At 53.2% G+C, this 12,550-nt stretch overlaps 1 protein-coding gene across 1 annotated transcript; it reads left to right on the top strand.

The window, feature by feature from the left end:
• The first annotated feature begins 612 nt into the window (after nucleotides 1-612).
• LOC138385895 (putative serine protease 47) lies at nucleotides 613-12,204 on the top strand. The gene is given in 7 exon segments (XM_069472084.1): nucleotides 613-860; nucleotides 1,083-1,149; nucleotides 1,956-2,140; nucleotides 3,630-3,918; nucleotides 11,575-11,661; nucleotides 11,663-11,761; nucleotides 11,899-12,204. Coding segments are annotated over 7 exon segments (1,281 nt in total).
• Nucleotides 12,205-12,550: the final 346 nt, after the last annotated feature.

Genomic DNA, 12,550 nt, shown 5'->3' with positions numbered 1-12,550 from the left:
AAAATAATTTCCCTGTAATATGGATTTACAGTTTAGTGATAAAGACAAAGACAAGGAAATAAATGTAAAATGACAGGATCTCACCTCTAATACAAACAAATTCAGGACATTACATCCTGGAGTGGAAAATAGGAAACCTGTCTTTGAAATGTCGGGATCCTTCCCCCTTCCCACCAGGCTATGGAGAAATCATTAATTAACAAAAGATAGGTGTCTTTACCAATGTCATAAAATGTTTGCATTTCATAGTTGAAAATGACACGTTTTAGTTTTCATTTTCCAGATAATTAATCAGATTGAAAATTTGTTGCTGTGTATGTGTCTTTTAATTCCTCCTTCGGTGAATTACCTTTTCATATCCTTTCCCATTTTTCTATGCGTAGTCTTTTTGTTTCTCCTTAATTTGTAGGAGCACTTGATTGCATTGTGGAATCAAAGATGGCCTCGTGGTCAGGGCCAAGTCCGACCGACCGGTCTGGGGCGGGGGCGGGGCGGGGTCAGAGGCTGGACACGGGAAGGTTCAGGGTCAAGGGTCAGGGTCTGTCTTGAGAGGGGGTCAGGGCGGGGTCAGGACTGGCTCTTCCGCCCCTCCCTCCTGTCTGGCGTCAAGCCATGGTTGCCCGGGTGGCGAGGATCCGAGGCCGGCGGCCGGCCCCGTTCCTCTGGCCGCTGCCGCTGCTGCTTCTGCCCCTGAGCCTGGGGGTCGTGCCCACTCCGCAGTCCCGGGGCCCCAGCCCCTCCCAGACGCCACGCGAGGCCGGAGGGAGCCCGGCGGCGCAGGAGGGCCGGCAGCAGGCAGCCGGCAGGCCCCTGGGCTCTGCAGGCCCAGCCCAAGCAGAGGGTGTGTGGCCCAGCCGAGCGTGGGGGCTTAGAGGGACGGGGCGGGGAGCAGGCAGCGGGGCTGCAGGCTATACGGGGCGGGGGCATGGAGTTCAGCTGAACAGGGGGTGGGAGGATGGAGGGCGGACCAGCAGAAGGGCCGACTGGGGGGAGGCAAGAAGAGGTGGGGGTGTATAGGCCAGGGGAGGGTGCGACTGGGGGAGGCTGAAGGCCTAGCTCAGGCCCAGTGTCTGGTGCTCCAGAGTCACCGGCGTCTTTTCTCTGCCCTCGGCTTCCAATCAGGTAGCCCCAGAGACGACATCAGCAGAGGTGGGTCAAGGCTCTCTTCCCAGGACCCGTGGTGGGAGCCGTGGAACTAGATAGATGGCCAGCGCCTGACCCTGGGGCTGGGTGGAGGGATGGAACAGCAGAACTACTGCTGGGAGCCCAGAGTTGGGTGGGCCCAGGGGTCTCACGTCCCTTTCCTAAGGCCTGGGAGCACAAGCCAGGGACCAGGGCACTGCCTTTCAGGGGTCTGGGCCCACTGTGCCCCTCCTAGGGGGGAGTCTTAGAACCAAGGTTGTCTTTGTTAGCCCTACCCGCTCTCCTTCTAGAAATAGAGGATCATGAATCAGAGAGGGGGAGTGAGTTTGTCTAGGCCACACAGCACCACAGACTCCTGCCTGGGAATCTCTGTCCCCAGGGTACTGGGGAGAGGTAACGGGGCACAGACACACAGAAGCCACAATCTTGAGCAAGTAACATTAATAATGTCTCAGCCCTTCAGTTCTCTGATCTGCAAAGTAGGCATAGAGGTGTGCTGGTGAAAGGAAATAAAGTCACGGCCTGGCTGCCAGTCCCCCAGCCCTTGGCAGGCCCAGTTAAGGATAAGCTGCTGTGGTCACCCTCAGTCACCTTCAGTGGCCCCACCCCCAGGCCCGTGGGCCCCCATTCCTAGAGAGCTTGCTCAATTTTTCTCGGTCATCTGGTCTTTGGTGAGGGCCACTGAAGGGGTAGCCCTCAGTCATTTTGGCCAGGTCACCCGTCTGTCCTGTAGCCTTGGTTTTCCCATCTGTGAAGTAGAGGAGGGGCCTCACTGGGGTGACATTTACGGGCACCACCAGTGTCTCTAACAGGTGGGTGGGGCTGTCTCCACAGTGTGCGGGAAGCCCAGGGCGATGGGGAAGATCTATGGTGGCCAGGACGCTGAGGCTGGCCAGTGGCCGTGGCAGGCCAGCCTGCTGTACAAGGGCTCGCACCTCTGTGGAGCTGCCCTCATCGACTCCCACTGGCTCGTTTCGGCTGCCCACTGCTTTTTCAAGTGAGTCCTTCCCTGGGGTCCTCAGCAGAGGGGCTGGCGAGGGAGGGAGATGCAAGGGGAAGTGGAGACAAGGGACGTAAGGGGTCCCACCTGTTTCTCCCCTGGGCTTTGGTCTGGGTAATCTGCTGCCACACAGTGGATGTGGTGCCTGCCTTTGACCTGCATTCCCTTTCGCCTGGACTGTCCTCCGCACTTGCCACCCAGCCCTCCCTTCATCTGCCCAGGTCCTCTTCGACCTTCATCCTCAGCTCCAGCAGAGAACCGCCCCCAGCCCCGTCCTCTGTGTCTGTGCCCCCAACACAGACGTGCCTGAGAGCATCAGCAGTGTGTGTCTTGGCCAGGCCTTCTCCTCGCTGTCCCCCACACTCCTGTGAGTCAGACTCAGGCAGGGACGTGGGACTCTGCACCTGTGACCAGCAACCAGGTCATTCTTTTCTATGTAAAACTGCCTGCCTGAGAGAAGCCGTGCCTGGCTGCCTGGGTGGGAAGGATGGGGCCTTCTGACCCTGGAGAATGACATAGACAGTCAGGAGTCTAACTCCTCTGGCCCTCCTGGGCCTGACCCAGTGCCCAGCTTCTGAGCAGACGTGGAGGGACGCACAGGGAGTGGAGGGTATCACAGCCCAGGTCAGGGAGTTGCAGCTTGGGCATTTACTGGCTTTGAGACCCCAGCTGGGTCCTGTCAGCATCTACTCTGTGCCACACTTACCTAAGACCCTCTGTGGCACAGGACGGTGGCAAGACCCGACGTCCGGGTGTCTCCATCCTCTCAAGAAGGCGAGGCACAGGCTCCAGTCAGCATGATGCAGGAGAGCAATCCTAACGTGGGTGAGGGGCAGGCCCAAAGGAGAGGAGTCGAGAGAGATGCTGCAGTCTGACGGGAGGGCTGAGGAGCTGCAAGGGTTTGCCAGAGGGGAGACTCGGGCATGGGGAGTGTGGCGAGGGCCTTCGAGGTGGGCGTCCTGTGTGAACAAAACCACAAGAGTAGGACGTTTCATCAGTCATGTTCAGGAACAAGGAGAGCTTCAGTTTTATGCACTCATCTGGGCATTTGTTAACAAATCCTTTGTGAGTGCTTACAGCCCGGTGGAGAAGCAATCACCGGGGAAGAGGCAGGAAAGGTGGTTGGGGCATGGGGAGCATTCAGAAGGGTCAGGCTGGAGCTAGGAGTGAGCCAGAGCTCCTTATGTTGTAAGATAAAAGTGCTCGATTCGATGACCCCATCAAGGACTCTTCCAGGACTAGAATTCTCTGCCCCTCTGATTCTAGGGTGTGATGGGAAGCCATGTGTCCTGACATCGTGCGTAGAATACCCATTAGCCTTAGGAGAAGAGAGCTCCTGCCTGTTGGAAACGGGAAGACAAAGCTGCCTGGCATCATGGCAGGGTGGAGGGGCCGAGAGAAGTGTGGGCACTTAGACAAGGACTCAGGAAGAGAGCGCTGCCCACACTCAGAGAGGATGGTGATAATGGGCCCTTTCTTCCTCCAGAAAATCCCGGGCCCTGGAGAACTATCAGGTTCTGTTGGGATACACTCAACTGTATCAGCAAACCCAGCACACCCAGAAGATGTCTGTGAACCAGATTATCACCCACCCAGACTTTGAGAAGTTGCACCCCTTTGGGAGTGACATTGCCATGTTACAGCTGGACCTGCCTGTCAACTTCACTTTCTACATTGCCCCAGTCTGCCTCCCATCCTCAGACATGCAGCTGCCCAGTAACGCATCCTGTTGGATAACTGGCTGGGGAATGCTCACCGAGGACAGTGAGGCGGGTGTGGGAGAAGCTGGAGGATGAGGGAGGGGAGGTTGAGGAAGGGGCAGGGGAGGAGAAGAGGGATGGAAGGGAAGAAGGGAGAGTGGCTTAGCCAGGCAAAGAGGCCCAGGCTGGTTTCTGGAGCCACTGGACCTTGGTCCTCTGTACCTCATTTCCATGACCTATGAGATGAGAACCAACCATGCTGGCCCTTCTAGGTCTAAAGGTGTGTGGGTTCCACAGCTTCTGAGTCCCCTAAGTCCCAGGCTCGGAAAGTCTGGGAATCTTTGACCTTTGGAATCAAGAGTCTGGGTTTTTTGATTCTTCTTGGTTCTTGACTCTAAGGTTTTAATCAGCCACGGATCTGAAATGACTTGTTCCACTCAAAAGTTATGCTCGGGGGCTGGCCTATTCCAGTTCACCACCCAACATCTTAATCTTCCCTTGCCATAGAGGGTGCCTGGGAAAAGTAGAAGGAAAACACATTGTGGCTTCAGACCTCTGAGCCCGCATGATCAAGTTAGAATGATTACGGCTTAGGAGTGTTTAAACTCTCTGAACCTCACTTTGCTCTTACCGTAACCTGGGTCAACCATCTCCTTCATAGTCCTGTTAGGTGAACTGAATAACAGAAAAGAAAGTTGTTTTTGTTTTTTTTAGATTGAAAGAAGAGAAATATAGGCAAAGACTTATAAACCCAAGAGTGTGTATTGAAGAAAGGAGTGTTTACGGGCTTTGGGGAAATGCTTATGGTATAATGTTAAGGGGAAAAAAGAAGAACATATATGTATAATTATTTGTAGGGTCACAATTTAGTACAGTGTTTCTGAACAGAGGTGCTGCAGCTATTTTGGACCAAACATGTTTTTACTGAGTGGGGCTCTGCTAGCGTCCCTGGCCTTTGCCTACTAAACATCAGGATCACTCCCTAATCACATGACGGCCAGATCCCAGCATTCACACACACCCATACAGACTGGTTATTCCTTGAGGTCAGGGGCCATATATTACCTGTTTTAGTATCCCAACCTGTGCCCTGGGGCCTGGTCCCACTGTACTGCTGCCACCTGGCCCGACAGGCCATCACTTCTTGCCTATAGCTTCTGAACTGGTCTGCCAGCTTCCGCCATTGTGTTTCTCCACTGTAGTCTCCACATAGCATCCGAGTGTCACTTTAAAACATAAGTCATGTCACTTCGCTGTTCAGTACCCTCCAGTGCCTCATTTGTGCTTAGAATGAAATCCCAACTCCCTACCTTGGCTGTAAGGCCTTGTGTGACATTGATGCCCTTCTCCTTGTCTGCCTCATTTCCTACTGCTCCCTTCACGTGCCCCATCCCAGCCACTCAGGCCTCCTCGCTGCTCCTTGAATATGCCAAGGCCATTCCCGTCTCAGGCCTTTAGCTTTGCTGCCTTCCCTGCCTTGCTCGCTCTCCCCTCTAATCCTTGCATGACTGTTTCTTCCTTACATTTGCAACTCAGCTCCTCCTCTGAGGAGTTTTACTTAATCACATGAGCTAAAGTAGGAACCCCTACCATCACATCTCCCTGTTTTATTTTCTTCATACCACTTAATCTAAAATAATTGTACTTACTTCATCTACTCTGTATCTTCCAACTAAAAAATGTACTTACTTCATCTACTCTGTATCTTCCTTGTATCATTAGTATCTAAAAGATGCCTTGTGTGAGGGTAGATGAACAGATGAGAGAATAGATAAGTGACTGGGTGAGTGGATGGATAGGTGGATAGTTGGGAGGATGAGTGGGTAGATGGAAGGGAAGATGGATGGATGTGTGCATAGAAGGATGGGTGACTGCATGGATGGACAGATGGATGGATGGATGGATGGATGGATGGATGCGTGGATGGGTGGATGATGTTTGGGTGGGTAAATGGATGTATGGGATAGATGTGTGGATAGAGGAGTGGGTGGATAGATGGGGTGGATGGATATGTTGATAGATGGAAGGATGGGTGGGTGAATGATGGAGGGACGGGTGGAGGGATAGATAAAAGCGTGGATGGATGGAAGGATGAATGGATGAATAGGGATGTGTGGGAAGAGAGGTAAGTGGATGGAGGAATGGGTAAATGAGTGAACGGGTGGGCAGATGGGTGGATGAAGAGTTGGGAGAAAGATCAGTGATAGATGGATGGAGGATGGATGGGACAGTTCATGAAAGGGTAGATGGGTCAGTGAACGATTGCTAAGCCCTGATGAGTGTGTCACGTGTTGGTGGGATTTGTCTCTTTTTGGAATGGAGTGGTGTGATCTATTGCTATGAGAGAGGTGAAAGGAATAGGATGAGTATGTGGAGGGGTTTGAGAAAAAGAGTAGCTTATCAAGGATGGGTAGAAGACTTAAGCAGTGTTTAAAGCTCAGCTGTTCTGAGAAAACGCCATGTTTCACGGGGGGAGTGAGGAGCAGTCAGGAACAGTGGAGGTTCAGAGTAGCCTGGGCTTGTTTGGCTACCCTACAGGGCATGCCAATGACCTCCGCTTATCTTTGCAGTGCGTCTATTACCGCCCTTCAGTCTCCAGGAGGGTAAAGTGATCCTCATTGAGAACATGTTCTGCAATTTCTTGTATGGTCAAATTACTAGCAAAGGCAATACTTACTATGTGCATGAGGATATGGTGTGTGCGGGAGACTTCTCGACGGGAAAGTCCATCTGCCAGGTGAGTAAGGCCGTTTCTACTCTTTCCTTGCTTGTTCTCTTGGCCTCAGTTTCCCCAGTGGGGATTGTGTTGCCTCTACTCTCTTTGTGCAGACCCCTGGACTTATCAGGAAGGGAACCCCTGTTTCCTTCCCCTGTGTGTCTTCCCTGAGCTCCATCCCTCAGAAATCTCCCCCAGACTACCCCCTTCCCCATCCCAGCATGATGAGCGTTTTCTGGAAAGACCCTCAGACAACATCCATTTTTGTTACCTATTTTAAACATTTTTATTGCAGCATAATGTACACACGTAAGAGTGCATGATTCATAAGTGTATAGTTTGATGAACCTTCCCATGCTGATACCACAGCATCCCAGGGAGCCCTCTGCATGCTCCCTTCTCATCGCTAATGCCCAAAGGTAACCACCATCTTAACTTTTAACACTTTAGATTCAATTCTGAATTTTCCATACATGGAATTTAGAGTTGGCACTCTTCTGTGTCTTAACATTATATTGGTGAGATTCATCCATACGATTACACATCATTGTAGCTTGTTCATTCTCATTGCTCTATAGCATGCCATTGTGTGAATCAAATTCTATCATCAGTTTTACACTGGGGGGATATCTGAGTAGTTTCCAAGTTGGAAGTATTATGAATAGCAGTGCTATATACATTTTTGTATTTGTCTTTGGGGCAGAGATGAACACCGTGTATTTCACGTTCTATTTTCATAGAAGCCCACCAGTAGACTTGCTGGAGGAAAAGGTGCGTGTGTTCAGCTTTGGCAAAAAGGTTAGCTTTGGCTTCAGGTCAGCCAAAAAGCCCTCCCTCCTGCAGTGGATGAGTTTCTATCCTCACCAACACTTGGCCTTTCCCATCTTTTTTCATTTTGGCCATTTTGGTGAGTGAGTAGTGGTTTATAGTTTTAATTTGTATTTTCTGATGGCTAATTAAATTAAGTATTTTTTCATATGTTTATCGTTATTGGATATCTTCTGTGAAGTTTCCCTTCAAGTTTTTTTTCCCCTCTTATTTTTCTGTTGGGCTGCCTGTCTTTTTCTTCTAGGAGTTCTTTATATATTCTAGATATAAGTTCACTGTTAGACATATGGGTTGTGAAGATCTTTTCCAACCCTCTGTAATGTCCCCTTTTCTAGGTGGGGAAACTGAGGCCCAGAGAGGGAAAGTGGGCGGCCTAAAGTGAGGCGGCACAACCCGGGCCCAGGTGATCTGACTCCAAGGCCAACCTTGCCTCTACGACATCTCCCATAGCGTCCAGCCCCTTAGCTGGCATCTGTGGGCCGAGCTTTTGTGTAGATGCCACTGTGGAGCAGAGAGGAAAGTGGTAGGAACCTGGAGTCAGAGACATTGCTCTGCCACGTGTGCCTGCCCTGTGACCTTGAATGGTCTCTCTACCTTCTGAGCCTGGGTCCTCATTCACAGTGTGGGGGGGTTCTGAGGATTCCTTCATGAATTTGTTGAAAGGATAGTGTAGTGGGTTGAATAGTGTTCCCCCAAATTTATGTGCACTCGGAACCTCAGAATGTGACCTATTTTGGAAATAGGATCTTTAAGGATGTAATTAGTTAAGAATCTCAAGATGAGAGCATCCTGGATTTAGGCCCTAAATTCAATGACTGGTGTCCTCATAAGAAGAGTAGAGGCCACAGAGACACAAAGAGACAAGATGGCCACGTGAAGACAGGCGGAGAGTGGGGTGATGCTCCGCAGGCCAAGGAATGCCAGGGCCACCAGAAGCTGGAAGAGGTAGGAGGGGTTCTCCCCTAGAGCCTTTGGAGGTCGAGTGACCCTAACAACATCTTGATTTTGGACTTCTGGCCTCAAGAACTGAGAGAGAATCAGTTTCTGTTATTTCTAAGCCACCAAGTGTGTGGCAATGTGTTATGGCAAGCACTTGGAGTGAATACACTTAGCTAAGGTCACAGCACTTGGGAAACGACAGATTGAAAACTAGAACCAGGTCTGTCCTGCCCTGCAGCCTGAGCCTGAATCCCCCTAGCCTGTGGGAGGGCTCACCAACAGCACTGTTTTCATTACTGCCCCGTGAGCTGGCTGAGCCAGAGGGAGGGAGCTTGGCCCACCCGCCCTCCTGGTGGGAGGTAGCCCCAGATTGCTTGGTTTCCCATCCACATACCCCTCCTTTCCGGCAGCCTGGCCTGGCCCATCCTCCTCACAGAGTCTGTGGAGTAAGGAGTCTGCTGAGTGCCAGGGCCTGGTGGGGCTCAGCCACCGGCTCCCCAGTCCAGCTCCCTTCCAGCCTTCTTCTCCAGCTGCCTTCTCTTGCAAAGGCCATGCCCGTGGAGCCTCAGGACCAGCACCCTTTTACTGCCTGCTGGACATCCGTAGTGCCCCCTCGACCCTGCCCCTCCTGCAGGCCAAGGACACCACTGAGCTGGTGCCTCCTTAGCCTTTCAGTCACCACTGTATGTCTATTAGATGCCATCTGGATTCATCTCCTGCCACTCACCTGCTCTTGTCCCCACGTCCACCCAAGGCTCTCTTCTCTCCCCCAGACTACCCCCATCCTTGCGTGGAGCACCTAGAAACAACTCTGAGGAGAGATGGGGCCCCGGGCTGACTCAGTGCTCAGACTGTGGAGCAGGACAGGCCTGGTTCCAGTCTTCCTCTGTCATTTGTATGTGCTGTGACCTTAGCTATGTTCTCACCTGTGAAATGGGCTTGCTAACAGCCCCTACTTCATAAGGTTCCTGTAGAAAACTTAGCATCATGCCTGGCTTTTAGCAGGTGCTTAACAAGTGTTGGTTTTCATGTTCCTGGCCTTGTCTGTCTCCGTCTATCTGAGTTATACTCATTCTTCTGAGCCTGTCTTAGACCTGTCCTACCCGCCACAGCCCCGGCCCCACTGACGTGTGTGTGTGTGCATGTGCGTGCATACACACACAGTTGCCTCTGTCTCCACAGTAGTGCAAACCACAGCTCACTCTGCATGGAGTAATTAGTGTTGGGGCATCCTCTGCCAACTCTGAGTTCTCCAAGGGTCTGAGTCTGCTGGAGTACTTCCCCTCTCCCCCAGACTGGCCCAGAATCCAGCATGATGTTGGCAACCACATGATTCATTTGCATGAACTGAGGAGGCCTGGAGTGGGTGGGGACCACTGCCCAGAGGACCAGGCCTCCCACTGGCCTTGGACTGGCTCAGTGGGGGGGTGCACTGCAGGGAGCGGCGAGGGCATTCGGAGTAGGGGGCACCAAGGGGAAGACCTGAGGCAGCAAAGGCACATTCCCACTCTCAGGAAGACCGTGTGTGTGAATCACCAAAAATTGGGAGGCTGAGACCACAGACATCTATTATCTTACAGTTCTGGAAGTCAAAAGTCTAAAACTGAGGTGTCAGCGGGACTGGTTCCTTCTGGAGGCTCTAGGGGAGAGTCTGTTTCCTGCCTTTTGCAGCTTCTAGAGGCCGCCTGCATTCCATGTCTTGTGGCCTCTTCATCCATCTTCAAAGCACACCAGCGTGACCCCTGCATCTATTGTCACATCTCCTCTGACTCTGATCCTCCTGCCTCCCTCTTTCCCCTATAAGGAACTTTGTAATGACATTGGGCCTCCTAGATACTCCAGGATAATCCCCCACTTTAGGATTCTCCACTCAACTGCATCTGCAAAGTCCCTTTTGCCACAGGAGATAACATATTCACAGCTTCCCGGGATGAGGATGTGGACGTTTTAGGGGCCACTTTTTGGCCACCACACCATGTCCCCCCGTGCCTCCCCTCAGGCCTCCACACCCTGCCCCCAGCCCTGCTGTCCCTCTCAGCACGCCATCTTGCTTCTTCCCTCACTGAGGGGACCCAGGCGGTCAGACTAGAGCTCGCTCCTCCCGGGCCTGCATCTACCCACCTCAGATCTGCCTGGTCCTGGGCCCGCCTTGAGCACCCAGCACCCAGGGCCTTTCCCCTGCTCTCCCCTTCACACCTCCCACGGAGACACACAGCAGTAATCTCCTCTAGCTGCTGCCCAATTTCTCTGCCTCCCTTCCCCAAAGACTCCTCCTCTCCTTACCCCACGCTGCCCCACCGTGCTCCCACGTGCCGCCAGACCTGCTTGGCCCGCAGCCTCTGCTCCCCTGGCACGCCAGCAGCACTTGTCGCCTGGCGCCAGGCCCAGCCACTGCCCACTCTGCTTCTGGCTGCCCCCTCCTGGTCACTAAATATATGCTGGAGACCCCAGAGCCGAGTTCTCAGCCCTCTTCCCTCTCTCTCTGCACCTTCTCCTTGTGGTGATAAAGGATTAGATTCCACAAGTCCCTTGGCTCCTCCTTCAAAATAGCATCCCAAATCTGTCTCACCTTCCCTCCTATAGTCCTTCCTGGTCTCCCTCTCTAGCTGGTGCTCAGCAACCGTTCATTCTCCACACGGCACCAAACTGATCTGTTTAGACAGGTCATGCGTCCCACCCCTGATGATGTTCCTCTAGACTCCCTCCGTGCGGCCCTGGGACCTCCCCTGGCCCCATGCTCCCGACCGCTGGGCTCACGCTTCTGCTTGTTTGCGCTAACTGTGCCCTCTGCTCCTGGACCTTGCAGGGGAAGGTTCTCTTTCCTGTCTCCAGTCCCAGCTCAGGAAAGCTTTCTGTGACCACCTTCCACCTTCTGCAGGGTCTGTCTGCTTGTTTACTGTGGCTCCTGCCCTCCCACCCCAAGGTTGAGACCCTTTATTTGGGCCTCACCTTTTGGCCTATGAAGTAGGGGGCTGACCCCACCATGACAGCATTTCAGTACTCTAGTTACTCCCAGCAACCTTCTAGAGACCCCTGCCTGCTCCCCTAGAGAAGCGGGCTGTCTCCACCAGGCCGGGTATGGGCATTTTCTGAAGATGCTCGCCCAAGAAGCGGAGAGAAAGCCCAAGGTCCAAATGAACAAACAATGGAGGAGCCCCCAGTGGGAATGCTCTGCCGCAGCTCAGGGTTTACAAGAAGTGAGGTCTGCACAGAGGTGAGAGCGGGCCCAGCTCTGCTCACAGCCCCAGCCTCTCCTGGGCCCTGTCCCTACAGCTGTCCCCTGTAGGCCTTAGGCAGCGTGTTGTCCCACGTGCAAGGCACAGGGGGTGGGGTCCACATGTTGACAGATTCAGATCCATGATTGTCCACCTTGAGGATCAGCTTAGGAGCATCTCGGTACTCAACCCAGTGTCCCACCCTGGAGATGTTTGTCTAGTGGGTCTGCAGTGGGACCCTGACTCAGACGGTGGACGCACAGAGTGCTTCACCTTGCTACCTGATGTCTCTGAGCTACTCAGTCCCCAACGCCAACTCCTCCCTCTCTCTCCCTCTCTCTCTCTCTCTTTCCTCAGGGCGATTCCGGGGGGCCCCTGGTCTGCTACGTCCCCAGTGCCTGGGTCCTGGTGGGGCTGAGCAGCTGGGGCCTGGACTGCCGGCATCCCGTCTACCCTGGCATCTTCACCAGGGTCACCTACTTCACTGACTGGATCAACGAAATCAAGAGACTCACTCCTCTTCCTGCCCCTGCGTCTGCTCCTCCTCTCACTGGCTCTCAGCCCCAGCGCCTGAGGGCTGCCGGCTCTCCCGGGCCCTGCACAGCCCTTGTGCCTCCACAGACCTGGCTCCTGCTGCCCTTTACCCTCAGGGCCCGGGGGTGACCTGGGAGGCCCTCCACTCCTCTCTGTCCAGGCTCCAGTCTTCATGCTGGAACCTCCTCCCTCCAGCCCACCATCTCTGCATGGTTCCTCCCCAGCTTTTCTTGTCCATCAGCTGCCACTCCCTAAACCAAGCCTGGCAAAACCAGACCGAATCAAACCTCTTTGTTATTTTATTTATTTATTTTTTAAGACAGAGTCTTGCTATGCTGCCCAGGCTGGAGAGCAGTGGCACAATCAGAACTCAGTGTAGCCTAGAACTCCTGTGCTCATGTGATCCTTTTCCCTCAGCCTCCTGAGTAGCTGGGGCTAGAGGTGCACACCACCATGCCCAGTTAATGTTTTTTGT

This window comes from Eulemur rufifrons, chromosome 7 (genome assembly GCF_041146395.1).
Source record: "Eulemur rufifrons isolate Redbay chromosome 7, OSU_ERuf_1, whole genome shotgun sequence".
In the NCBI taxonomy this organism is placed as follows: domain Eukaryota; kingdom Metazoa; phylum Chordata; class Mammalia; order Primates; family Lemuridae; genus Eulemur; species Eulemur rufifrons.
This window is presented reverse-complemented; position numbering and strand designations above follow the sequence as displayed.